The sequence below is a fragment of the Hermetia illucens genome, chromosome 2 (genome assembly GCF_905115235.1).
Source record: "Hermetia illucens chromosome 2, iHerIll2.2.curated.20191125, whole genome shotgun sequence".
Classification (NCBI taxonomy): Eukaryota; Metazoa; Arthropoda; class Insecta; order Diptera; family Stratiomyidae; genus Hermetia; species Hermetia illucens.
This window is the reverse complement of record NC_051850.1, coordinates 62,548,986-62,576,445: the sequence shown is the minus strand read 5'-3', so window position 1 is coordinate 62,576,445 and position 27,460 is coordinate 62,548,986. Positions and strand designations below refer to the sequence as shown.

Below are 27,460 nucleotides of genomic sequence, written 5' to 3'. Positions count from 1 at the left end.
CGGAGGGTTGTGTTGTGGATGGCTTCAGTGTTCACTCTCGCTTAATTGTCAGAGGGGATTCTAGGTGGTATTGTTATTCGAGCTCGGACCACCATGTCAACGAGATAGTGATCCGAGTCTATATTGGCCCCCCTATATGTTCTGACATTCATCCAGGCTGAGAGGTGGCGACCTTCGATCAACACGTGGTCAATTTGGTTGAAAGTGGTCCCGTCTGGAGAGGCCCACGTATGTTTGTGGACCGCATTCAGTGCAAACCAGGTACTTCCAACAACCATTTCGTGTGACAATGCTAATTGGATAATCCGCAGTCTGTTATCATTTATATCATATTTTGGTGTGACCTATGGGAGCCTGAATAGAGGCACCTTCCCTACTTGGCTGTTAAAATCCCCAAGTATGATTTTGATATCATATCTGGGGCAGGCTTCGAGAGTTCTTTCTGCTGCCTCGTAGATTGTATCCTTCTCCGACTCTGCAGTCTCCTCTGTAGGGGCGTGAACGTTAATGAGGCTTATATTTCTAAACTTGCCTCGCAAGCGCAGAGTGCATAGCCGTTCGCTTATGTTTTCAAAGCCGATAACAGCAGGTTTCATTTTTTGGCTGACTAAGAAACATACTCCGAGTACATGGTTTACTGGATGGCCACTATAATATATGGTCTAACGGCTCTTCTCCAGGAAATCGGTCCCTGTCGAATGCATCTCTAGTAACGCTGTTGCATCAGCCCTATAATGGGAGAGGGTATCGGCTAGCTGCTCAGCCGCTTCATCTCTGTACAGGGAGCGCACGTTCCATGAGAAAATGCGCAAATCGTTATTCCTTTGTCGTTGCCGGGTTCGTCGTTGTGTAATCCGTCCAGTCCGAGGCTCCTATTGTGGCTTCGTAACAAGTTGTTTTCCGTGTGGGGTTGTTAGTCCTACCCAACCCCCAACCTGGAGGACCAGTTGGTACGGTTTGTCCCAGTTTTAGGCGCGGGAGACTCGCCTTGATCCGTCTCCGCCTGCAGCCTTTCGTTAAGGAAGAGCTCCCAGTGGTCACCACGTGAAGGTGGAGATAGGGTTTGGTAGTAGAGCTGTTGGTGTTGGTTCAGCAGGCGTTTCCCAGGTTTTATGCTCCATCGTGGGTACCAATCCACATTTCGCCCTGGGACCTATACTACCCTTCGACCACCGAACAACACTTCAATATAATATGCGAAAAGTGCATTCAAGATCAAAATATATCGGAAGATGAATTAGATGATTACTAGTTTTGTTACTAAATTGTTCCTCTAATTGTTCTCACGCCGTTTTTATATCTGTTTAACAAAAATTAAAAAACCACAAGGATTTTCATTTCTCCATATAAAATACGTAGAAAATCGGACAGACAACGTTAAATTTTGTAAGGACAGACAATAAAAATATGGCCAACCCCCAGTATTTCGGTACGAAAGCTAATTAAATCGTTTAACTTCAACTTTCTCATGTTATGTTAATGCGGAAATTTCTTAGACATAATTGTAGCTGCAATACATTTCCCAATTGCAATATAAACAGATAAAGTAATTCACTCCCGTGTTTGTTTCATTTGATTGCTGAAGTGTTGAGTTACAAAGAAATATTCCTCGATGCAAGCGCCTAAAGGTGCGGCGAATACAATCGAATGGTATCGAAGGGAAATTTATTTCCCATCCATCTGCAAGTATGAAATGCACATTGTAGATGCATTGCCGTGGGGCTTTGACTGATACGAGTACTGCACTTCATAGGCTTCATTTCTGAAATATGATCCTCTTGACTAGATGCAGGGCTTGCTGAGGAGTAAGGTGAAACTCTGATAATTCAAATTCTAGGCACAGAGCTTCAAACAGTCTCGAGTAGTAATAAAGTGAACCTTACGAAGTGCTCTTCGATATAAGTAGTCATGTTCTGCCTTTCAAGAAGAAATTAATAATATTTCGCATTAATTGGATTCGGAAGTGAAGAGTTGGATTTACCAAAACATATCGAATATGGAGTTGAGTAGTGAAACAGTGACCTGTGTCGACAATAGTGATTTGCAAGCTGAAAGTGTAAATGGCTCCAGTATGAATCTTTCCCTGCGCTCATATAAGAAATGGTCACCTACAGAGCACGGAGCCACACTGGTTTGGAGAGATTTATGTGTTTATGCTGCTCCTGGAAGTCATTTTGCCATAAGTAACTTTAAGAGGATAATCAACAACTCAACCGGAGCAATCCAGCCAGGAACCTTGATGGCGGTTATGGGTGCAAGGTAAGGAAGTTCTTTGTTAGATGTCGGCTAAATGCTCCACTTTTAATAGAAAAAGATATGCATATATGTATAGTAACCGCTATAAGAAACGAACATAAAGCGAACAGGGAAGTGCAATGAAATTACTTTCAAGAAAGTAAACTAATTAACAATTCCTTGCTTAGTTAGTCCCCATGCGTTTCTCTTTTATACGGGTCTCAATCGGTGTCCAGAATCCCGCTCGTCTATCTGCCTAACTTACCTTTGAGATATTTTCTGCGAAACAAGTAACCTACCCAATGCTGTTGGACTGATTCCACAGCGCCGTCATGAAAATAACGATACATGTTTAGCGGACACAACTTTATTACTTACTACCCTTGAACAATTGCTTATTATATCTCAATATAAGACTTGTTGAGTACCAACTGACCGAGAACACCTGGCCTGGTCGATAAGGTAGCGTACCTGAAAGGCCAGTTCATTCTTCTTTTCCAGTTTGACTACAGCCGTAGAAAGTGTAGTACTCTGCTGTTCCTTACATATTTCGGATCGCTTAGTGCCATTTCCCCAACTGCAGTAAACGCACAGGTAGCGCTTCGAGTTCCACAACCTCTCTGCTGGTCGCCAGATCCATGTTCCTTTTTATGGTAAAGAGAATGAATGAAATACCTTCGCCCACGTTAAACTCGTCTTTCCTTGAGTTTTTTCTTCTCTGGGAAATTTGCTGAAGGTCTACTAACACCTGTATCTTTTTCTCGATTACGGCGTGGCGATTGCTATACCTCCGATCTCGAAGATGTTATTTTTTATATTTTTTGCCTACTCCTGGATGAGCCCGTATCGCATCTCGGCTTGCTTTGAAGCATCGTTCAATTCTGTGCACAGCCAGTTTCAGCGAGAGAAGTGGACTCAATCGAAACCATTGCCCTCGATAGCAAGAAGGTAGATTCTCCAAACGGCCCTGAGTAGAGTGGAATCTATCACTGGACCAATACATCTCGCCATTCTTTGCAGCAAAATTTTATCTCCCAAAAATGTATACTCCCTCCCCTCCTTATCCCAAAGTTGCGGGATTGCTCCCCACTTCAAAACTTCATCCACTCGAAACTTCAGAATGATTTTCTTAATATTTTCCATTGTCGACTGGGAGAATGGAGCATGGGTAATCCTTCCCTGAGATATTTCCAGGTTGAGCTTATCCTGATTTTCTTCAAGGATGAACATTAGGTCAACTTCTTCTTCTTCTTCCGCCTTTGCCCTGTTCAGAAGCGGGGTCAGCTCGCCTTGATCGGTTGCGCCCTTTTTTTCTATTATATGCCTGATCCGGATGCAGTGGCGAGCCTTTCAAATCTCCATCCAACATAATAACCATCTTTTGATCATTTCCCATCAACTTCGATGTTCAAACCAATCTTAGCAAATGAATTCTCGTTAGCACGAATTACGTGATCATACCATCGAAGTCGCCTCTCTCGCAATTTTTACACGATCGGCGCAACCCCATATCGATCGCGAATATCCTCATTTCGGTCGTAATCTTGACGTGTTGCACCATTGATCCAACGTACTATCTTCGCCTCATTACCGCGAGACCCCCCGTCTTTTATAATCGGCCAGCATTCTGACGTATAGAGAGCGACAGATCAGATGACACTGTGTCGTTTATACGTCGATCACAAAGAACGCCAGTTGTGGAAAGGCACTTCATGCAGGTTGTGCTAATGCGTAAAACATTTTCGTAATGCCACCAGTTACTCCCTGATAAAATTGATTCGAAATATTTAAATCGCTCAACTCGGAACCGGTCACTGCCTAGAGGTATGCCGTGGCCCTCCCACGTTCAGCATCATCCTCGCCAGGGCCATACTAGCAGTGGATGATTTATCACAAACATACTGTACGTGTTGCTTTTAGCTGAGCTTCCTGTCTATCACCACCCCCAAGTATTTGATGGTCGGCTTGGAAGTGATGATATGATTCCCGATTCTAACACAGACGTAATTTCTCTTCCGGCGCTTAGTGATGAGGACCGCTTCTGTTTTTCCCTCCGCAAGCGTCAGTCTAACCACCATTTGACAGCACTGACTGCCTCGCTTGAGTATAACTCAGCATCTTCGAGATGCTTTGCGACAACAACCAGTGCTATGTCGTCAGCGTAACCCACCACTGTGGCTTCTTCCGGAAGGGGAAGATTAAATACATCGTTTTACATGATGTTCCACAGTAGTGGACCCAATACGGAGCCCTGTGGAACACCCGCGGAAACAACGTACTCCTGAGGTCCGTCATTGGTGTCATACCAGAGCCTCCTTTCAGTTAAGTAACTATCGACGATAACAGCGAGATAGGCGGGAATACCAACCTTCGCTAGGGATTTGCGAATTAGATTCCAATTGGCCGAATTGAATGCATTTTTCACGTCCACGCAATATTTACTGGTACTACCCTTTCCGTGAATTGCATCTTCGGCCAAGCCGGTAACCAATTTGATGGCATCAATGGTTGATCTGGCTTTTCGGAACCCATACTGCCGATCTGAAAGGCCGCCTTGGCTCTCAACAACCGGGAGTAATCTATTATATGGTTTCAGATTTTTCGGTTTGGTAGTTTCTGAGAATGGCCCCCTTAAAGAAGTGATCAATTTCAATCCCCCGCGCTCCCGACCATTTCAACGAATGTCAAAATTAAGATCGGCTTTGAAAAGTACTAATCTGGACCTTTACTTTGATACCCCACATGACTATATTTGATGAAAAAAAATTTTACACCCCCCCCCCCTTATGCATGCATGGGGACCCCCCCCCTTAAATTCGACGTAAAAGGATGTAATTCACTGTATGCGTGAGCGTTCACAGTTCCCACCTTTCTACCAAATTTGGAGTCAATCACTATAACCGTCTCCGAGAAAAATGCGTGTGACGGACAGACAGACGGACAGACGGACAGACAGACAGACAATAAACCGATTTTAATAAGGTTTTGTGTTTAATAGTAACACATATTGCAATTCTTTCTTTTTCTAGTGGAGCTGGGAAAAGCACTTTACTGTCAGCACTAGCCTATCGACAACCAAGTAAGTTTCATAGATGATGTTATTTTCAATTTATATTTGAATATAATTCCCCAAAACTGCCTTTCAATTCAAAACAGTTAATGAAAGTATTAACATTTAAAAAAAAATTATGTAGATTAGCTTCAACAAAAGATCTCGCCTCTCTAATTCGCCGCAAAAAATTCAGAGCACTTGCCCACTTTATCAAAATGCTAGAGGCCTAAGCACCAAGGCATAAATGAGATGTCATCATTGTAGTCGGATGACGGAAGTTGCCGATAATGTTAAACCTAACGGACTCCACTTTGGACTTCAAACTTCTCTAAGATTTTACCTCGATGCAGTAGGTGATACGTTGCTAGGTCATATGTTGCTTTGATGATGGTTGGTGCGACAATCTACCTGGATCTGGGCCTTGAAGTATACTAGAACACTTCATTTAAGGCCGTAACGATACACTACACACTTTTAGTCTCTTCGGAATGCCTCTCCAGCATACATCATTTCAGACACACTCCCTGTCCACCCTGTCGAAAGCTTTTTCGAAATCGATGAAGAGCAGGTGAAGAGGTGACCTAAACTTCGCGCACTGTTCCAAAATGATTTCCCTGATTTGATCAGTACAGGAGGATCCAGAACCGAAACTAGCTGGTTCTTTGTCCATCAAACCTTCGAAGTTTATTTTGACGGTACGTTCCAGGATTATTTTAGCTATTGTCTTTACAGCAACAAGAGACTAGCAAGTACCCCTTCATTTATCATATCCAAGCCGAGTGCCCTTCTTTGAAATCTTAAAAATCATCCCCTTCTTCCAATCTTTGAGAAAAATTTCGGATTTCCAGGATGTCCGCGCAAGCAGAAGTAGCAGATCTACAGAAACTACAGATGCAGCGATGAATAACTCTACGGGGAGACCATTAAGCCCAGCGCCTTTACACCTTTTGAGGTCATTGATGGGTTAGAAAATTTCACTTCTGTTTGGAGAAACAATTAATATCCGCATATTACGGTGAGTACCCATTTTAACCACCGGAGGCAGAAGTTCAGCAGATATGATGTGTTTGGGAAGGCAACTGCTCATGAATATCGAGTCTACCATTAAGTATTCTTTCATGATACTTTAGACGATTCTGAAATCATTTCTATATACGGCAGCTTTTTCTTCCCCAGTCAGCGCTATTTCCTCTTGTCACAGCATACTATGCTGACTCTCTTTTCAACCTAACAACAGCCTACCTAAATGTAGTTTTCTTACTTTTATCTAAAGTAATTCCTCTTCCCTTCTCAGCTCCTTGAACTATCATAACCTTGAATTATATTACTACAAATTATTGGTATTATAAGACACCTAACGACATTCTGCGATATGACAAACTATCTTTTTCGAAAAGCTTAGGCAAATGAAAGTTTTCCATGTGCGTCAATTTAAAACCTTTTGTTTCCAAATACCAAAACAATACCGCTCCTCAGTTGTCACGACTTTTTTAACATTTTTGTCTACAGTTGGCACAGTGGTTCATGGTGATATCCTAATCAACGGACGCAGGATAGGACCTTTTATGCACAAAATAAGTGGTTTTGTACATCAGGAAGACATTTTCATGGACAACTTAACCGTCGTGGAACACTTAACTTTCATGGTAAAGCACGGTCGTCCCATAGTGAACTGCAGTTTCTAATTTAATAGTTAATTGTATTAAAACTCATTGAATTATCTAAAACAGGCTCATTTGCGTTTAGACAGGCGAACGACAAAACAAGAAAAACTCACCAAAATAAATGACCTGCTTGAACAAGCTGGACTTCTAGCATGCGCGAGCACACGCATTCGGAGTGCCATAGATTCTAAAGTGCTATCCGGCGGTGAACGAAAAAGATTGGCTTTCGCAACAGAATTATTAACAAATCCCATTGTCCTGTTTTGCGACGAGCCAACAACAGGACTCGACTCATATAGCGCGCAACAAATAATCCAAACCCTTCATTCGCTAGCAACTAAGGGCACATCAATAATGTGTACCATTCACCAACCCTCCAGTCAATTGTTTGCCATGTTTCACAATGTCCTTTTGCTGGCCGAAGGAAGAGTTGCTTTTATGGGTTCTCCTGAGCAAGCCTTAGCCTTCTTTGCTGCGAACGGACATCACTGCCCTGAAACGTATAACCCGGCAGACTTTTTGATTGGAGTTCTCTCAACTGATCCCGCTCAAGAGAAGGCTTCTCGGATAGCAGCCCAACATCTTTGCGATTTATTTGCTGTGAGCTCCGCAGCCAAAGAACGTGACACGCTCGTGAATCTTGAATTGCACATGGCCGAGACGTCAAATTTTCCTTTTGATTCAGAAATCTTACATTTTGAAAAACCTGCATGGATGATGATACTCTACTTATTATGCCACAGGACAGTCTTATCTGTAAACAGAGATCCTACGTTACCAGTGATGCGAATACTCCAGAAAATTGTAAGTACTAACTTATAATTTAATTGAATATCTTTACCGAAAAAAAAAACATAATCAGAAATAATTTCTTTTTATTATCCTTTCAGGCAATTGCTTTCTTGGCGGGTGTATGCTTTGCTGGCTCCATCTCCCTCACCCAGAATGGAGTGCAAGCAGTCCAAGGTGCTCTATTTATCACGATATCTGAGAACACGTTTCATCCAATGTATTCAATTCTGGCCTACTTTCCTCAAGGATTTCCTTTATTTCTCCGAGAAAAAAGGTCAGGAATATACAGCACTGCGCAATATTATATAGCAAACGCTATAGCGATGGTAAGTGCATCAGAACCAGCTCCAAAATCAACTCATCTTCTAAATTTAAATATATGCTGATCTTTTTAGATACCAACCCTAATTTTGGAACCAGTTCTATTTGTACTGATCAGTTATTGGATGATTGGACTGCGGCCGACATTTTATGCGTTTGCTATGACTACGGTGTTGACAACTCTTGTGCTGAATACTGCAACAGCTTGCGGTAAATACAATTATAGTAATAATATAAATGATAATTAATGTTAACTAGAAGTAATTTCGTCCAGAGCAGATGGAACTCATCAGTAATTCCCAAATGGTATTAACTCCTTTATATACATTCACAATCGCAACATGAATGCGAATTGCAACCAATGTTAAAGTAGAGTTATTCAGACCTAAACTCCGCCGAAGCTATATTTTTTCTATTTAAGGATTGAGGTATCATAAGCCTCAGGATCCCTTACACACTACGCAAAGGTTAGGCGACGTCTGCTGAGTTCCTTCGGTACTCGACAAAACCAGAAGTCGTCTTTCTTCTCCCTTTCGAAGCTTGTTCAATCCAACCAGGTCATGAACCAAAAAAAGTAAATAAAGTTGCTGTTCAATTATTCCGGCCCAAATCAACTAGATTCAAACTCAGGACCCCTTAATCTTTAAACAAAATAGAAGCATGTTACTTTGCACGCAGGTGACTTGAAGCAAAGCTTAACGCCTTTCAATACTACAACGTGAACAGCTAATAGTTTTTCCTTCATCGCCGCAGGTAACACAAATCACTACCTCTTATCCATTTGTTGGCATCCGAGTCCTGTTTGAGTTCGTCGGTTACTGTGGGACCCCAACATGACCTGACGACGCATTTGAGCTCCAGAAAGCGAAGAGCTGGGCCCTACAACACTGTGAGTTCTTCAATCGGATTATTGAAGAAGGTGACTACCATCTGACCGTCATTGCAATATGGAAACAAAATGTAATCCAGCAGAATGTTCAAATTACCGTGCGATCCAGTTGTTGTCGCATACCATGAAAATTTTTGAACGCATTCTTGACAACCATATTCACCACATTGTTCAGATAACCGCCCGGTTTGTCAAGAACTGCGGGACTACCGACATAATAGTAGCATCGCGCTTTTTACATTGCATTTCTGGATTTAGGGAAAGCGTTTGACCTTGTGCTATATAAACTCATCTAGTATGCTCTGCAACAATACCTAGTGCCAGAAAAACTCGTGGGCTGGTTTAAATTGCTCTACCACGTTCCGAAAAGTAAAGTTCGAAGTGTTTTTTTTTTGGGGTAGGGTAGGTGAATGCATTTACGCACACAGTGTTGGACTCCCGATTCGGTACGTCGTCGGACTACCAACTAAACACCTCTCCATCGTCAGAGAGCTAGCTAGCTGGAACCGTTTGTCACATTACTTCGGGCCAGCCGCCGAACTCTCCCGCCTTGCGGAACCTTCAAATTAGGGAATTCCTTTCACCAACGGGAGGGGAGAGGAGGAAGGGAACTGTCAGTTCAAGGAGCCCCCTGCCATCCGGCTCCTCCACCGGTCGAGTTCTATCTTCATAGCAACGAGAAGGGCCCGAACGTAATAGGCAACACGGTTCCAGCTGTCAGCAGTCCTCAGCATCTCTTCCACAATGCTGTCTGGAGAGAGATCCCCTGTGTTTTAATAGAGCTGCTGACGAACCCCATTCCACCTTCCACAAGAAAAAAAAGTGTGGTGGGCATCGTCCACAACTCCATTGCAAAACACACAATCCGGGGAACGCGCCTTTCCAATCTTATGCAGGTAAGACTGAAAACTTCCATGCCCACTTAAAAATTGGGTAAGGAAACTCACCATGCTTCCGATTCAGCCACGCACCTAAGTTGCCAATGAGCCGCGCAGTCCATCTGCCTCTAGTTTCATTTTGCCAAGAGAGCTGCCACCCGTCTAGAGTGTGTTGCCGTTCTACGCGAGCAACCACCTCCCTTGGCTCATCTCCCTTGCGCTTGTATATGGCCTGACGCTCCCTAGCAAGAAGGACAACGGGGATAACTCCCGCGATCACCATCACGGCCGGTTCAGAGACTGTGCGGTACGGAGACGCCACCTGTAAAGCTCCCCGTCTCTGTACTTGCCCGAGGCGTCCACGATATACCTCCTTGTTACGAGCGCCAGCCCATACCTCTGCGCCGTAGAGCAGGACAGACTGCGTTGAGCTCATCAGGAGACGTCGCCTACTAAACGTAGGACCCCCAATGTTTGCCATTAGCCTACTTGACGCCGAAACTCCAGCCGCAGCCTTGTTCGCTGCTCCTTGGATTTGCTCAGAAAAGCTCATCTTTGAGTCAAGAGTCAACCCGAGGTACTTTACCGCTGATTTTAATTCGATTATCGACACGCCGAACGATATGGGACGCAGGGTCGGAATTCTCTTTTTAGTCAGGATGACTACTTCGGTTTTTTCCAGTGCAAGGTTGAAACCGTGAGTAGTCATCCATCCGCTTACCAGTCGCATCAATATGCCGAGTCTGCTTTGCGCCTGTTCGACAGTGCGTCCAGCAGCAAGCGCTGCGACATCATCTGCGTAGCCGACCAGGCGCGACTCTTCTGGCATGTCGAGTTTAAGCAGACTGTCATAGGTAGCGTTCCAGAGGTCCGGCCCTAGGATGGATCCCTGTGCTACCCCCGACGTGACCTCCATCCACCTTTGACCCTCTAGTGTTTCATAGAGCAGGGAGCGGTTCCTCAGATAGTCCCTCAAAATCCGTAAGAGGTAGTTCGGCACGTTGAAGGTATTGTCTAGTGTGCCTAGAATGTCTTTCCATCTTACGGAATTGAAGGCGTTTCTGACGTCAAGCGTTACGAGGAGCACCACCCGTCGAGTTCGGGAGTTATGTGCCTCTGCTCGTCGAACGGCGTCCACGACCTGCATGACAGCATCAATTGTCGATCTCCCTGCCCTAAAACCAGACTGCCGGGGAGATAAATCTCCGGTAGCGCGTATCGCTTCAGCGAGTCTACTTCTGATGAGCTTTTCGAGCACTTTCCCAGCAGTATCAAGCATACATAGTGGGCGGTATGAAGACGGCAGTTCGGGATCGCCTTTCCCTTTAGGGATCAGCGCAAGCCTCGCAACTTTCCAACGAGCAGGGAAAATGCCCTCTTTCAGGCAAGCGTTGAATGCGCCGAGCAGTAAGTCTGGCCGGTGTTGGAATACCAGTTTGTACACCTCTGCTGGAATACCATCGGGTCCTGGCGCCTTCTTGTTTTTCATAGAGAAGACTGCCTGTTCCAACTCTTTTACAGAGAAAAGTGGACAGTCCTCTGCGCTCTCCGCGCCGACGTCACCATCCCATACGGGGTGTGCAGGGAAGAGTGCCCTCACAATGCGGTCCATCTGTTCGGCCTTAAGTGACCAGGGTTTCCGCGGAGCCCCGATTTTTCGGGTTACAAATTTGTAACCAAGTCCCCACGGATCTCCATTCACCTCGTCGATCAGATCTTGCCAACAGCGAGCTTTGCTCTTGTTTATTGCGCTGCGGAGTCTCCTTTTGGCTGATTTGTACTCCATCATTATGGTACATGCCTCCTCCCGGTCGCCTAGACATTGTGTTAAGCGGCGGAGCCTGTGACACTCCTTCCGGAGCTCTGCGATTTCCACTGTCCACCAATACATGGAAGGTTTGCCGCACCTCGATGTCTTCCTGGGCATCGAGGCTCCGCAGACCGTCGTTATCAGGTTCATAACTGAATTTACGACAGTGTCAGCCGCGGCGCCACCGTCCCCAGCAGTACCCTTCAGCGTGGCCCCACCTCTTCCCAGAGTTTCGACAAACTTCCCGGTGTTCACTTTCGCGACGTTCCATACACAGAAAGATCGCTCGGGTGGCGTACACCGAGAGTTTGTGTCCACCACTTCGAAAGCAATGTATTGGTGATCACTTGCCGAAAAGTCTTCCAGAACTCGCCACCCGTCCACCAGCGACTCCAGTGATTCCGATGCGAAGGTTACGTCTGGAATGCTTCCTTCGCAGCCCGGGCGCCGGAACGTTGGGGTGGATCCGGTGTTTAGAACTATCAGTCCTGTTCTCGCCGCCATTTCCAGAATTCATTTCCCTCTGGAATCTGTGTGAGGCATGCCCCATTCAAGTGCGCTAACATTGAAGTCACCCCCGACCAGGATCCGCCCATCCGTGCTTAAGATAGCGTCCTCCAAAGCCTTAAGCCTTAGACGAAAGTCCGGCATCGTCTCATTCGGCGTAAGATAGACACTAAAAAATGTTATACCTGAACACCGAATCCAGACAAAGCCGTCCCCTCGGCCTTGGGCAAGAACCCCCAGGAGGGTGCCGTCCCGAACCCAGATGGCAGCGGTACCTGATATGTCTCGGTGCCATGAAACTGAGCCCTTGTTTCGGTACTGCTCACTGATGAGTACTAAATCAGCTTTGGTCTCCGCAGCGAACTGCGCTAGCAACTCGTGAGCGGTTGCACTCCGGTGCATATTGATTTGTAGGATCATGTTGACCGTATCCTAGCTCGCCCCGATCCCGCAGTGTACGCAATGCTCTCATTAGTCGCGCCACGGTCCCTGCATAGGACGCAGCTTTCCTTTTCATTGCAGCTGTTCGCTTTATGGCCTGGAGTTGTCGACGGCTCCGGGGACTCCCAGTCTGTCCCGGCGTGTATCGGTCATTAGCAGTTCGCTCTTCACCGAGAAACTTTCTCGAGGCTACTACCTAGGACGCAAGTATTATGCCAGCTAGGGGGTCAGAACTACTTGCTCGGGCACCTCGGCGACGCCACTCCCCGTATCGTAAACGACCCATGAAGGATGATCGTTGACGATCCCTGAGGGAGTTCGAAGTGTGGCGGGCATATCAAAACCGCTTTGTACCTCCGTCGTGTTCATCAAGGAAGCGCCCTCTCACTAGCCCTCTTTGTTCTTGTTAAGGACAGTGTCACACGGGACATTCAACTCTAGCTCACTGATTTATGCATATAATGTTTTCCTAGCGTCGTGTAGTAAAGCTGACCTCGAACAAAATTAATTGATCGGCGTGGCAACAAGGTTTCAAATGGAGTCTGAAATAAAGCAGAATTTTTGTCGACCAATCGAAATAAAACAGGCACTATCACTGTCAGTGGCAGTGACCTGCCCAGAATTAGGCGATTTAAATACCTCGGATCAAAGTTATCAATCAATGGAGAATTGCGTTATAAAATTGCTGCACGCATTAGCCCAACCATGATGAAGTAGCGTTCCACAACTGGTCTTCTTTGTAATTATAGAACGCATCCACAACTACAAATCGGTCAGATCAAAGGTAAAGTGCGAGGATTCTCATACAACACACTGAAAGTATTACACTGGTCATCGCACTCTTCCAAGTCGTACAGTACATTATTTCTGCCTGGGGTGACACCAAAAAAGGTGCCCCTCAACGCGTTAACAGCGCTAAAACTGCTTCTCCTATTTTGTTCAAAATCTTGAAATACAGGTGTCCGAAGTAGTATCATCGAAACAATAATAGTTGAAGAACTAATTCGGCATGCAAACTATGATAGATACTCGTTGGTTGCGTTTATGAAAAATTAGAAGTGACATTCACACATTGCCGAGCATGCTATGCATAATACTATCCCAGGCTGACAGACGAGTGGGTCATTCTTGATCCACGAAGCACAGAATAGAGTAGCAAGAGTGCATTCCTTTATCTTAAATTTTATCGTTGACTGGTTTTATCTAATCTGTTATACTAGTCAATTTAAGCCAAATCAATCTTATTCATTTTCTTGAGATTCTGAATTCTCTCTTGATCGTATACAGCTTTACTCTGCGCCAATCCGACCTAACAAAATGGGGAAGAGTATCTTATAGATGTGATACTTTTATAATCGCTGCACTAAGTGAGATTTCTTTTTTTATGTGCGAAACATATGATGCTTCATGGCCAACCACCAGGTATTAATTCGCAACCCCAAACCTTGAGCATAAGTTGATGAACTGCTTCATTTAGTTGAGTGCCTTCATATTTAATCAGCTATGTTGAAATTTCATCATGTCCTGGGCACTAAATAAATAATAATATTTTCAAAGGAAATCACATTGCCTCCTAAAAGAACTATTGCGCCCTTTACTGGTTATAGTATACCTATAAACTAAAGTATGTCGTTGACTTCCAAGTGTTCCCACGTGGCATCTGGTATTAAGTATTTTCCCAGGTGCCTAAATGCGCTGTGCATTATCCTAGAACATGTGTGGAGGTTTCATAACTCTCCTCACAGAATCTACCCACATTGTCCGTACATATCCATAACTTCCCCAGGTGATGGTTTAGTCTGAAGTGACCAGTGAAAACTCTCACTATGATCCGGAGGTTTTCGAGCGCCAGGGGTTCTTTTCTCCCCATGAGCACCATGAGCTGCTACATTCCTTCATAGCTACGGTCTCCCAGTTTGCCCTGTGACTCTAATGGGTTTCAAACTTCTTACCAAATAAGACCTTGTTGTCATATTATCCCATGGTATCAGTAATTCGAGATGCCGTGGAGTAAAAATATCAATTTTCCTTCGATTTAGGCAGCTCCCGGAGTTCCATTCTGCCTGCCCAGATTACCGTCCCATAGGTAATAATTAGACTTACAATTTCAGTGTATATCCAATGCAGCATTTTCAGGGTCCATGCCGATTTTTCCCTGCTATAGACCTGCTTGTTATCAAGGCCTTTTTGACTTTCGAAGATACATATGTTTTCAACATCTGCCTTCAAGAGTAGTTTTTGACCTAGTATGATTCCCAAATATTTGACCTTTGTTTCTTGTTTCACCTTCATGCCGTGTAATCCAACGACTCCAGTGTTTGTTAGCTCTCCTAAGAGCTCATCAATTACCATGCTCCAGTTTCGATTGACCAGTTTCGATTGACCGTCCTGCCGTGTTACATGTTGACATGGATGTAGAGGATTAGGCATTTGAACGTTGGTTCTAATTTAGTTGAAAAAATCAAAAATGACTGACGGTTTCGTCCAGGGCAGAGGCAACTCATCAGACGCTGCCTCACCTCTGCCCTGGGAGCAGCGTGACCGAAAATGCCAACAGGTGGAAAGACGCTCCCTTTTATCATCGCAAAAACACGACAAGGTTGCGAGTTATATTGGACTTAGAACGCCAGTCGTTGTAGTCTAAGCTAGACTAAGGCTAAAGCTAGGTTGTTGTTTAGGATCTGCGGGATCCTAAGTCCCCATCCACATGATGGTGGACCGGACTAAATGAGGAGCAACTTACTCCCACGTTTTTTAGTCCATGGATCCCTAGTTGCCCGTGAGCTTCTCCACCGTTTTAAAGGTGTACGATGCCAGGCAGATTGGTCTGATAGTTTTAGGGTGTAAAGGATAATTTTAACCCACTTTCAGAATAAAAAGCACTCTTAAACGTCTTCATGCCCTTGGTATATACCCCAAAGCTATTCCGCCCTAAACCACCCCTAGGGGAGATCCTAAAGTGATTTCGAGACCTCTCTGGTGTAGCGCTTGGAAAATACCATCTACTCCGGTTGATTTCAGTGGTTTAAATGTTCCCTCTGCCATCTTACTCAAAATTCCGAACATTCATACCTTTTTCAATGGTTTCCAATTCACCTTTTTCCACTTTCTGTCCGTTGTTGGGGTATCAGGAAGAATAGTATTGGCTTCCGATGTGGAGTAGGAACTCGGGAAATAAATTCTGAAAAGCAGATGTACCCTGTTCTTCTCATTCTCGGTAAATGTCCCATCTTCCTTCTCCAGGCGGACACCTTGCCTTTGGCTATAGCTTTATATAGCCTGGATGCTTCTGTAGTTAGTTCTATCCCTTTTCTTGACTATTAGAGCCGGACAGCTGACCTCATATGCGTCAATGACGACTCTATTGAGACAATCCACTACTGTTTCTACCTCCATTTCGCTTCCGATGTCACTACTCACCTGTAGATGAGCCATGTTTTCACTCAGGTGTGTTATGTAGGAGTCCCAGTCTGTTCTCCTGGGATACCTTATTATTCTATTTACTTCCGAGGTGCCTTCAATGTCGAATCTGATTATTCTACGATCTGACATAGAAGACTCATCCGCCACCCTCCAATTCTTGACAAAGCCGCTCATCAGAGTGTTCCCTAGAATTGTATCTTGTGCTTCTTGTCTGGTGATGGTCATGAATATTGGTGTTTTCCTTACGGTATATATTTCTAACTTATCACTGAGCATGAATTCCAAAAAGTACTTGCCTCTTCGATTAATGGCGCTACTTCCCCAGACCTCATGGGTAGCGTTGGCATCGCAATGGAGCAGAAATGATAGCGCCTTCCTCTCGCAGAACTTCGCCATTCTAACGATTAATTCCGATGAGATCCGAGTGTTGTTTCCTGAAAAGTATCCTGATGTCACAACTACCTCTCGAATTCTTTCCGCGGCTTCCACTAAGACTTGGACAACCACGAGGTCTCCAGTTGGGAACTCTGAGAGGCATATGTATCTTAAGCTTCTATTGAAAATGATTCAGGCTCTTGGTTTGTCACAAGAGGAATCCCAAATAACCTGCATACTTCCTTCTTGTAGACCGCCAATCTACCCCCGGTAGCCCAGGGTTCTGGAGCCAGCACTATTCGAATATTACCCTTGGAACTTCCCTTGCAATTACTGCAGATGAAGCTTCTCCATACTGCAGATGACGCTTCTGTATGAGTGCTTGTAGCTCTTCTAAAATGTCGAGGTATTGTCCTCCTCCTCCGACATGGCACTTCCTTGCTTTCTGTCGTCCAACTTGAGCCCTAGAAGTTCTAGGTCAAGGTCGTTTTGCCTCTTATCTTCCATGGGGAGAAGATCCAGTTCCCTGTGCAGCCTCTATGGTCCCGGGATTCTTTAGGGACCTCAGCAGGCTTTCCACCCGAATTGTCCTCCGAAATATCCTTCCTTGGTTTCTGCCTGTACACAGGTATGTTACCAAATCCGTAGCCGACGAGGCAATTATGACATTTAATTGCCTCTAGAAATCGATCGTCTACCCCAATCGTGAGGAGTTTTTCTTTGCCCTCCCCCTCGCTTCTAAAAACACTCCATAAATGTGTGTGGAAATCGATGTTTTGAGTAATGAGGAGGCGAGGAAGCTTGCCTGTTTCAATCACTTCGGTTTTGGGAAGGTAAATCGTCACCATGTGTGCCCCTGGAATATCATCCTCAGCAATTTTGGCAACTCCATCCTGGCAGTTCAAGGTCTATAGTCTGCCGTGTCCTCCGTCTCGCAGTCTACCAGTATAATATCAGGTCGAAAGCATATGTCGGTGAACACGAACTCTTTATTCCATGCCTCACACATCTCTATGACGATGTCCTCAATTACTTGTTGCTCCTCACAAATAAGTATTTGCTCCGAAAATACTTTCGGCAGTATGATCAGTCGAATGTACTTTACCGCATAACATTTAAGTAATCCAATTACTTTTTATTTTAATAATTTCTTTACCGTTAAGTAATTAACACCACTTCTCATTTCAACAATCCTTATAAATATTTAAGATATTTTTAAATTAACAATTCATATGTTATTTTCATTAATGTACACTTAACATTACTTTTTAATTCAACGAACTCAAAAAGACTTCTCTGTTCAATTCCCAACTTGATATCTATAATTTGTGACAGGTCTCCTAAAACAAAATCATTCATCGCACACTTTTTTGAGATCTTCCACTCCCTTGGCGTGCCACGCAAAGTGGATAGATCCGCGCCATCTATTTGCTCGCACTCGCAACATTCGAAATAAATTTCGAATGCTGCGAATCCTGCCGCGCCACATCACTCCGCCCCCAGATGAAACCTAGGGGTTTCAGCGACTGATCCCCGAACTTCGTTCGCCGTTAATCCACAAAGCGGACACGACGTTGCTTCGGGGCGCACGCGGGTTTCAGTCTGGACAAAGAGACCGCCTTTTTGTGACCACTGATCTCGAGCTGGAAGAAATGTTCTCCCCGCTCGAGAACGCGGTACGGGCCCTCATATGGAGGCTGCAGCGGCTTCCGGACGGCATCCGTCCTGATCAGCACGTGCGTGCAAGTGTCCAGCTCCTTGGGCGAACAGGCAGGTATGGATGAGTGTCGAGTGGGTGGTGGCGCTTTGATGCGTCGGAGATTGTCTCTCAGCAGACGCACCAACCCCGACTCCGTGAGACCCGATCTCTTGTCGAAGACCGGATCGCTTGGGAGTCTCGGGTTCTCCCCGTAAACCAGCTCCGCGGGGCTGGCAGCAAACTCCTCTCGGCGGGTTGTTCGAAGGCCGAGTAGGACGAGAGGCAAGACTTGCGTCCAGGACGAGTCGTCGCGTGCCATAATGGCGGCTTTCAGCGTCCGGTGCCAACGTTCCAACATCCCATTGGATTGTGGGTGGTATGCCGTAGTCCGCTGGCGTTTAAAACCAAGGAGTTTGCCTAACTCGGAGAAAAGGGTGGACTCAAATTGCATTCCCTGGTCAGTGATGACCACTGCAGGGACGCCAAAGCGAGGTATCCACTCTCGACAGAGGGCTTCAGCACATGATTGCGCCGTGATGTCTTTCAGAGGTATTGCCTCAGGCCACCGCGTGAACCTGTCGATGATTGTGAGGCAATACTTATAACCGTGCGAGTCTCGCAAAGGCCCTATTATGTCGAGGTGTATGGTGTGGAAACGCTTGGTAGTGCGGGGGAATGAGCCCACTTCTTTCCTTACATGCCTGGAGACTTTACACTTTTGGCATGCGATGCACTCTCTGGCCCAGGAATTGATATCCTTGTTCATGGAGGGCCAGAAGTATTTTCCGGTGACTAACCGGTTTGTTGTCCTGATGCCGGGGTGCGCCAAGTCGTGAACTGCGTGGAACACTTCCTTGCGAAATGTGGCCGGAATGTATGGCCGAGGTCCCTTTTCCGAGTCTTCGCAGCAGAGCGAGAGGTTTGAGCCGAAGATGGGCAACTCCCGAAATTTGTATTTGGGGTTGGACTTGAGGCTCTGAAATGCTGCGTCATCCACTTGCGCCTTGGCAATAGCCGAGAAATCGAGTGAGGCGGGGATGTTAACTTCGGAGACACGAGACAAAGCGTCAGCAACAATGTTGTCCTTCCCGGACACGTGCTGGATGTCCGACGTAAACTGGCTTATGAAGCTCAGGTGTCGAAGCTGACGAGGGGACGCTTTGTCGGGCTTCTGTTTCAAAGCGAACGTGAGAGGCTTATGGTCCGTGAACACTGTGAACGGCCTGCCTTCTAGGGAGAAACGGAAGTATTTGATGGACAGGTATGCGGCGAGCAGTTCGCGATCGTAGGTGCTGTAGTTCCGTTGAGCGGGATTCAACTGCTTCGAGAAGAAGCTCAACGGCTGCCAAACTTGGTCCACCTTTTGGTGAAGGGCAGCACCTACTGCGTTGTCAGAGGCATCAACAAAAACGGCTAGGGGTGCATCTTGCAGAGGGAATGCCAAGAGCGTAGCGTCAGCCAGTTGTTGACGAGATTTGTCAAACGCGCAGATAGCCTCTTCAGACCACACGATCTCTCGTGTGTCCTTAGTTTTGGGGCCAGACAAGTACGCGTTCAAAATGGACTGGAGATGGGCGGCCTTGGGCAGGAAACGACGGTAGAAGTTCAGCATGCCCAAGAACCTCCTCAACTCCCTCACTGTCTTTGGACGCGGGAAGCTTGATATCGCTTGCACCTTGTCTGGGTCGGGCTGTATTCCTTCAGGGGAAATGAAATGGCCGAGGAATCTCACCTGTTGTTGAAGGAATTTGCATTTCTCAACGTTTAGGACTAAACCGGCCTCAAGGAGACGTTGAAAAATGCACTCGAGATGGGCTAAGTGCTCAGACTCAGTGGTAGAAGCGACCAAAACATCATCCAAATATACGAAACAGAATTCGAGGTTTCGCAGGACTGAGTGAATGAACCTTTGAAAGGTTTGCGCCGCATTGCACAATCCGAAAGTCATTCGGGTGAACTCGAAGAGTCCAAAGGGTGTGCATATTGCCGTCTTTGGAATGTCTTCAGGAGCTACTGGAATTTGGTGATAAGCCTTGGTTAAGTCCAAGGTCGAAAAGATGCGGCAATTCGCGAGGTGATGCGCAAAGTCATGGATGAGTGGAATTGGATATCGGTCAGGAACAGTCTGTGCATTTAGTCTTCTGTAATCCCCACATGGGCGCCATTCGCCGTTTGGCTTAGGGACCATATGCAGTGGGGAAGACCAACAGCTGTTTGAGGGCCTGCAGATACCCTGTTGAACGAGTTGTTCAAACTCTTTCCGTGCAATTGCCAGTTTCTGAGATGGTAGAGGACGCACCTTCGAGAAGATCGGGGAACCAGTAGTGATAATGTGGTGCTGCACATTGTGCTTCACTGGTTTGGAGAGACTACAGTTGGTAGTAATCTGGCTGAACTTTTGGAGAAGTGCCCGAACACGAGAGTCGGTAATGTCTTCTAAAAGAACGGAAAGATTATTGCCTGGGTGAGATACCATATGTCCCGACGAATTAAGGTTGGTCGTGGAATCTATAAGAGACTTGTTTTGCAAGTCCACCAGCAATCCATAGTGACACAGGAAGTCTGCGCCTAGTATGGGGAAGCTGACATCCGCCAGGATGAAACGCCACGAAAACGTCCTACGCAAGCCAACACTCACGTCCACTTGCCTATACCCGTACGTGTTTATGCGGGAGGAATTTGCTGCCGCAAGTTTGAGCGGTTGAGGGAAAAGTTGATGATGCTGGGGTACGGGAAGGACCGAAACCTCCGCACCCGTGTCGACGAGGTAGTTGCGCCTGCTGAGAGGGTCGAAAATAGTTAGGCGACGTGGCGCTGCGTTCTGGGTGGCCGCCGCCAAGACCCCCCGCGGACCTAGTTTTTTGCGGTAGAAGAGAATCTACACGGTAGCGTACATCTTGTCGCTTTATCCCCGAATCTGCGGTGGTACCAGCAAATCCCTGGGTCCGTGGACTGTCTTGACGACCTGCTACCTGATCGCCCTTTTCGGATGGCAGACCGCGAGCGTGCTCGCGATCTGGCGCCCGAACGCTGAGCGTCCAACGTCGCCCGCATCTCGGCCATACTGGCTGTTAATGCAGCAATCTCGCGCCTCAATTCACCCACCTCATCCGACGGTGGTTGAACGGCCGCCAAGGTTGGGCGTACGTACACCTCCTGAACCTGGTCGGCCGTCGCTGCCAGTTCCTCCAAGGAACCGGAGACGCAAGCGAGGATCGCCTGGGTGCCCTCCGGGAGCCGACGCAGCCAGAGCAACTTGATCAGGTCTTCGCCGATCTTACTCCCACCCAATTGCCTCATTTCACGAAGCAATTGGCTGGGAGTTCGATCACCCAAGGTTAAACCTGCCAGCAAGTGGTCTAATTTTGCCGACTCGCTTGCCGACAGGCGCCCGATCAACTCGCTCTTGAGCTGCACATACGATGTCGACTTCACCACGTCGGACACCAGAAGTATGGACTCTTCGTCCAGGCCGACCACCGCGTAGTTGAAGCGGGTCGCGTCCGATGTGATGCCGGACATTTGGAATTGTGCTTCCAAATGCACGAACCACAGTTCGGGGTTCCGCCGCCAAAACGGAGGAACGCGTACGGCGAGGGCGGTCACTTGCGGGTTCGATGGGCCCGCCGCGTCCCTATTGTCAAAAGACATCTTGTTTCACGAAAAGTACGAGATTGAAATGCAAACGCGGTGAGTTTATTCTGAAACGCGGTGAACTTTACACCGACACGGCAGGCTGCACCCACAAATGCACGCACGAAACGAGAAAAAAAAAAACGAAGCGGACGCTATCCAGCGCAGACCAAAAACACCACCAATGAGAATGGAGGACTCGCGATGTTAAACACTTGCACGCCGTCTCTTGCAGCGATTTCAATTTTTTTATTATTATTTATACAAAAAGTTGGGACAAACTCATTACGCTTAAAGAAGAGTGAAAAATACATGCGTGCCACGCGAGCATTTTAAAGTAAAACTAAAGAGAATTTCCTCAGGTCGTTAAGTTGCAGCGGTTACATTTGGTATGTATTTCGTCGTGGGGTCTTCTTATTCCGATAGCCGAGTAATCTGATGGTGATGGTCCGACGTGTGTCGCGTAGTACACTGTGTAGAGAAGGTTTGTTGATGGGGATGATGATGTGCTTGAGTTTTTTAATTATATGACACCTCGTGCACAGCATTGAGGAATTGAGACTTCTGCATTTGGAGCATATCGATCTTCTCGATTTGTTCTTGGACGTAATCCACTTTCCGTTTGAAATAGTCTTTGGAGTCTTGTAGAATTTGTAGGCCACGAAGGAGATGGCTAGCAGGCCAATGGTAAGGACGATTCCTCCGATGAACGAGGGTCCATCGAAGTGGCGGCAATTCGGAGGAGGCTTGACCGTGGTTGTTGTGCTGGGACTAGGAGGCGTCGTTGGGGTTCTTGGAATTGGCGTTGTTGAAGTTGAGGTGGTCGAAGTGCTAGATGAACTTGAGGTAGCTGAACTGGTGGTTGTGTTTTTGGGAAGTTCCGGGGTCACCAATTAAGTAATCCAATTACTTTTTATTTTAATAATTTCTTTACCGTTAAGTAATTAACACCACTTCTCATTTCAACAATCCTTATAAATATTTAAGATATTTTTAAATTAACAATTCATATGTTATTTTCATTAATGTACACTTAACATTACTTTTTAATTCAACGAACTCAAAAAGACTTCTCTGTTCAATTCCCAACTTGATATCTATAATTTGTGACAGGTCTCCTAAAACAAAATCATTCATCGCACACTTTTTTGAGATCTTCCACTCCCTTGGCGTGCCACGCAAAGTGGATAGATCCGCGCCATCTATTTGCTCGCACTCGCAACATTCGAAATAAATTTCGAATGCTGCGAATCCTGCCGCGCCACAACATAACTAACTACAGGTCTCGTGGTTTCTGCCTTCACCCCTGATCGTGCCGAGATTTCCTTTTTCTTGGGTTCGGGTTTAGGTTTGTCGGGAGCATTTCCTTCTTGCCGGCTGATTTCCGCTGCTTCCCGCTTTCTTGGCTCTGATACTTAAGGCTTAGATCTGAGCCTTCGTAAGAGCCTCTCCTCTGGTTTCAAGCCTTCCTTCAGATAGCGCAAATACCATTTAGCACCTAGGTCATTGAAGCCTGTTTCCTTCCTTAGGTCTGATCCTTGCTTTTTGAGCGGGAACCTTTTGTGGTTGCAACCTTCGCAGTAAACCTAACCTAACCTAACCTTTGCTCCACTGCTTGACCTCCAAACTTCTTGCTTCTTGGGTATAACGGCCTGGCTCTTAGTGTTGCGGAAATGTGCCGCTGCTTAATGGGCCAGTTTGTGTGCGGTACGGGATCACGCTTGTTTGTTGTTTTTAATATTTTTCTTTATTACAGGCGTATTCATTTGAATGGGGGTTAGCAAACACGCCGTAACATAGCCCCCCTAGGCATGATAAAGTCACGCTTACTCACTGGGGCGAACAGGTATCAGCGAGGTTCTGTTCGAGTACAGGCAGTTGACTCTGACTGCAAACTACCCAATAGGCACGGTTCGCATAACACCCCGGATTAAGGGAGATGTTTTTCGACTCCTCTAAATCCGTAGCATTTTGATAATAAGGGTCACCTCGTACAGAGTGTGGCTGTCACCATCCACTAACGGTCCTGGGAGACAAGAGTTTTGGCTCCTGGGGAACCACATACCAACCTCAGAGAAAGCTAAGTTGGCTCCCAGGAGGCTGTACTCCACATCATCTTGCAATGTTTGACCACACTTCCTGGGCACTTAGGTCTATAAACTGCTAAGATAGTTTCTGTTATTTTTGGTTGTGGATAGTCGCATTTGTCCGTCGTCTTCAGTTGGCAAAACTTTCACCTCGCTAGTATTCTGGTTGTCAGGTAATTCAACAAAATATTCAACCCTCCACTCCAATATGCCCACATGGACGGAAATCACTTTTCCTTCTTTGCCTCGGCGAAATGAGCATTGAGGTGTATATGATTTTATCCTGAGGTGATGTGATCCTTGCTTCTGTCTTCCTTTTTGTTCTGGCACGTTTTTCGCAGTTCAGGAGTTCTTGATTCTGATTTCTCGCTACACTTTCCCATTTCACAACATTTTTGGTTTTTTCAGGCTTCCTTCTTCTGTTAGCGAAGACGCTTTTTCACTTGCCGAAGTTTGTAGTATACTTCTTCTTTGTGCTTGTTGCACTGCCCGGTATGCAGAATTCTTCGATTCCGTTACTAGCTTACAATCATCATCGAACCAGTCGTTCCGACTTGCTTTCGACTAGATACATATCTACTAATAATTTGCAAGCTTTTCAGAATGGCTAATAAGTTCGATCATGCCATTTGCTACGCTACTAGGAAAATTTTTCATAATTAAGGCTCATTAAAAAAAGTTGACTGACGGTATCGCCCTTTAATCCTCAACAAAAAATGGGACTCATTTCTGTCTTGGTCATCCTGTGATTTTATTTTGAAGGCTGTTGATGGTTGGAGACTGTCAATCAGAAACGATTAATTTCTTCCAAAAACTGTGGAGGCAACTTTATCGTCCTAATTCATATTTTCCAAATGTACTACTCTTACTGTACAAGACTATGATCTTGTCAGTCCTTATGTATTCATCGGGGACTTGGGTTCTTAGCAAAAAAATTGCGAACTCTTGGCCGCGTTCGAGAGAAGAATCCTAAGAAGAATTTTTGGCCCCCTACATGAGGATGGACGATTCCGTAGCCTACGTAACCACGAAATCTATGTGCGATATCACGACCGTCTTGTCGTGGATAAAATCTGGCCCAATAAGTTGCGGTGGGCGGGTCACCTAATCCGTATGGATGAGGATGATCCAGCCCGGAAAGTCTATAAGGGCAATATCTATGGTAGAAAAAGAAGACGAGGCAGACCCTGGCTGAGATCGAGTGATGGCGAAGTCAGGACGCCAGTCAGCTTATAGGGATATCGAATTGATGGACCTCATCGCAAAATCGGGGTATCTAGAGTTCCCTATCAAGGCAGGCCTAGACCGGATACCGGTTGTTGCGCCGCTGATGATGATGGCTAGAAAAAAGTCAGACAAATGATAATAAATAACAAAATTATTAATTTAATTGATATAATTAATTTAATTTATTTCCAGGTATTTTCTTCTCTACCGCCTTTGATTCAGTTCCACTCGCAATGGCTTATTTGGTACCTTTGGACTATATCTTCATGATAACGTCTGGGATTTTCATCAAAATCACGTAGGCGCCATTTACTTTGCTGATTAAATGTTTCTCCTGAGTTTTTAATCACACTTCCAGCACCATGCCAATCATTTTTTCGTGGTTAAAGTATCTATCTTGGATGTTATATGCTAACGAGGCATTGTCGATCCTGCAATGGGAGGGGATTCAAAACATAAGTAAAATCTTTATAATTTGCAACACAATATGGAATACTAATATAAATGAACTTAGTGTCTGTAGTCAAAATAATATAATAACAACTAAACATTTTTTTATTCCAGCGTGTACCGAGGACATTGAGAACCTGCCTTGCTTACAAACGGGCCAAGATGTCATGGACAATTACAACTTTTCTTTCGAAAGTCTATATATGGATATCTGGGCGCTGATAGTACTATACCTAATGTTTCACTTACTAAGTTATTTATTTCTTTGGAAACGTGCGAAACGAATATAAAACGAAAACTCAAATTATTATCGGATAAGTTTCGGTTTAAATCCACATTGCACACAACTTTTACGCAAACAGTGAGGTTTTCCTAAATCACTTTAATTTTAATGAATAAAAAATTATTCGCTTCAGGGGTTTTTATTTAAACTTACAAATTGAATCTTACTGGTTTAACATATCTTGTGGAAATCATTCTAAAAGTGTTTGGACCATAATATTCCGTTTGGGTAACTTAACTGCTCATATAAACTAGTTACTGCCATGAAGATTCCAGCAAAAGACGGGCGACTTATCCGTCTATGACAAACTAGTTGCCCACTTTCTGTTTTGTACAGCTTTGCTTGTATCCATGTTTCCCATTTCAATCGGGATATAAGAAGCCGACAAGGTTCCAAAAGATCGAGGCACTACATCGAATTTTGTACTTAAAACTTGAAAGATACGAGTTCCCCCCTGATACAGTTTATCGCCGTGATTTTCTATATATATATATACCTGACATACCAAGTTAATCCCGAGCTAAGTTGCAAACGCAGAGCCGCATGCGACCAGGTGCGTGTCATAGATAATGACATGACCGACGAGGTCTGCTACGAATATCGCAAGATGATCTTGTAATAAGTAGCCGCGGACTAACAGAACGTTTCCATTTGTGTTCATCTTCCCTAACCTATTTTTCGCTTTCTGGGGGAGTAAACCTCCGCAACAAATTCATAATACGAGGTGAAGGAATCAACACGCCTATCGGATATATTGCAGGTGCGTTACACTGTATTTCAGCGCTCCCCTCCAAATACCTTCCCCACTGCTGCAGGGCTGACTAGTTCCTCATTACTCATGGGAATAAAATTGGGAACATTTGTTTAAATCCTTTTTAAGGGACCCCAGGGACACGAAGACAGTACCCAACACAGTTAAAAGTCGCTCAACAACACCAGAGCGGCTCTTCGCCCTTGGATGTTTTTGAGGTTATGCCGTCAACCACCAGGGACGGGAGACCTAAGAGTCGTATGGTTTGGACGAACCAACTTAATGAAGCCTATTACCGTGTCACGGATTTGAAACGGAATCCATCAGGGTACAGACACCGACTTCATGACGCGTTTGTAACCCGATTTCCGGAACTAAGTCATGTTTCGGAGCAGAACGTCGTCAATCAATACCGGGTGATAGTGAAAAATAATAGAATTTCCCTACTAACTGGGTAACAAATTTTCTACGATGTTTCACTTGAGCTTGAGAGGTGTTGAGTCATCAACTTACCGGACTGAACAAAGGAGTAGCACGAATACTCCGCCTATAAGGCACTCCATGTTGATGTTGACCCAATTCATAATGACGCTTTGACCGCATTCACAGAATATGCTGACATACTCCCAGACGCTAGGCCAACGATCCCAAAACTAAAGTTTACTTGGGCAACTACCAACATCATTGCTAAAGATGACAGAATTTTGGCTGATCGTTTGGGTAGCAACTAGCGACAGAGGTTCATAGCCTGGTCTACGTTGTATCTGCCACGGTTATTAGTCTCCATAATCAACATCGTGAAGCAAATAACAGGCGTACGCGCAGAAGGAATTTGCCGTTCTGGGTGTTTCGACTCAACAAAAGGGTCGAAAATTTGAGAAAGGAGATTGGCCGTGTCACCCAACCACTTCTTGGAAATCCATCATCAAGAGTGCATAGATAC

At 45.4% G+C, this 27,460-nt stretch overlaps 1 protein-coding gene across 1 annotated transcript; it reads left to right on the top strand.

The window, feature by feature from the left end:
* Nucleotides 1-1,862: 1,862 nt before the first annotated feature.
* LOC119648743 (protein scarlet) lies at nucleotides 1,863-25,894 on the top strand. The gene is made up of 9 exons (XM_038050562.1): nucleotides 1,863-2,259; nucleotides 5,265-5,314; nucleotides 6,797-6,933; nucleotides 7,018-7,755; nucleotides 7,842-8,069; nucleotides 8,139-8,274; nucleotides 25,226-25,331; nucleotides 25,392-25,492; nucleotides 25,598-25,894. Exons 1-9 carry the CDS (start codon nucleotides 1,997-1,999, stop codon nucleotides 25,771-25,773), a joined length of 1,935 nt encoding a protein of 644 aa, XP_037906490.1. The 5' UTR covers nucleotides 1,863-1,996; the 3' UTR covers nucleotides 25,774-25,894.
* The last annotated feature ends 1,566 nt before the right edge of the window (nucleotides 25,895-27,460 follow it).

What these genes read in the sequence shown, in the direction of transcription:
- LOC119648743 (XM_038050562.1), top strand. Translation starts at nt 1,997, where the DNA reads ATGGAGTTGAGTAGTGAAACAGTGACCTGTGTCGACAATAGTGATTTG. An exon ending in TGGAACACTTAACTTTCATG is followed by an intron (nt 6,934 to 7,017) that starts GTAAAGCACGGT and finishes TATCTAAAACAG; the next exon opens with GCTCATTTGCGTTTAGACAG. An exon ending in TAGCAAACGCTATAGCGATG is followed by an intron (nt 8,070 to 8,138) that starts GTAAGTGCATCA and finishes TGATCTTTTTAG; the next exon opens with ATACCAACCCTAATTTTGGA.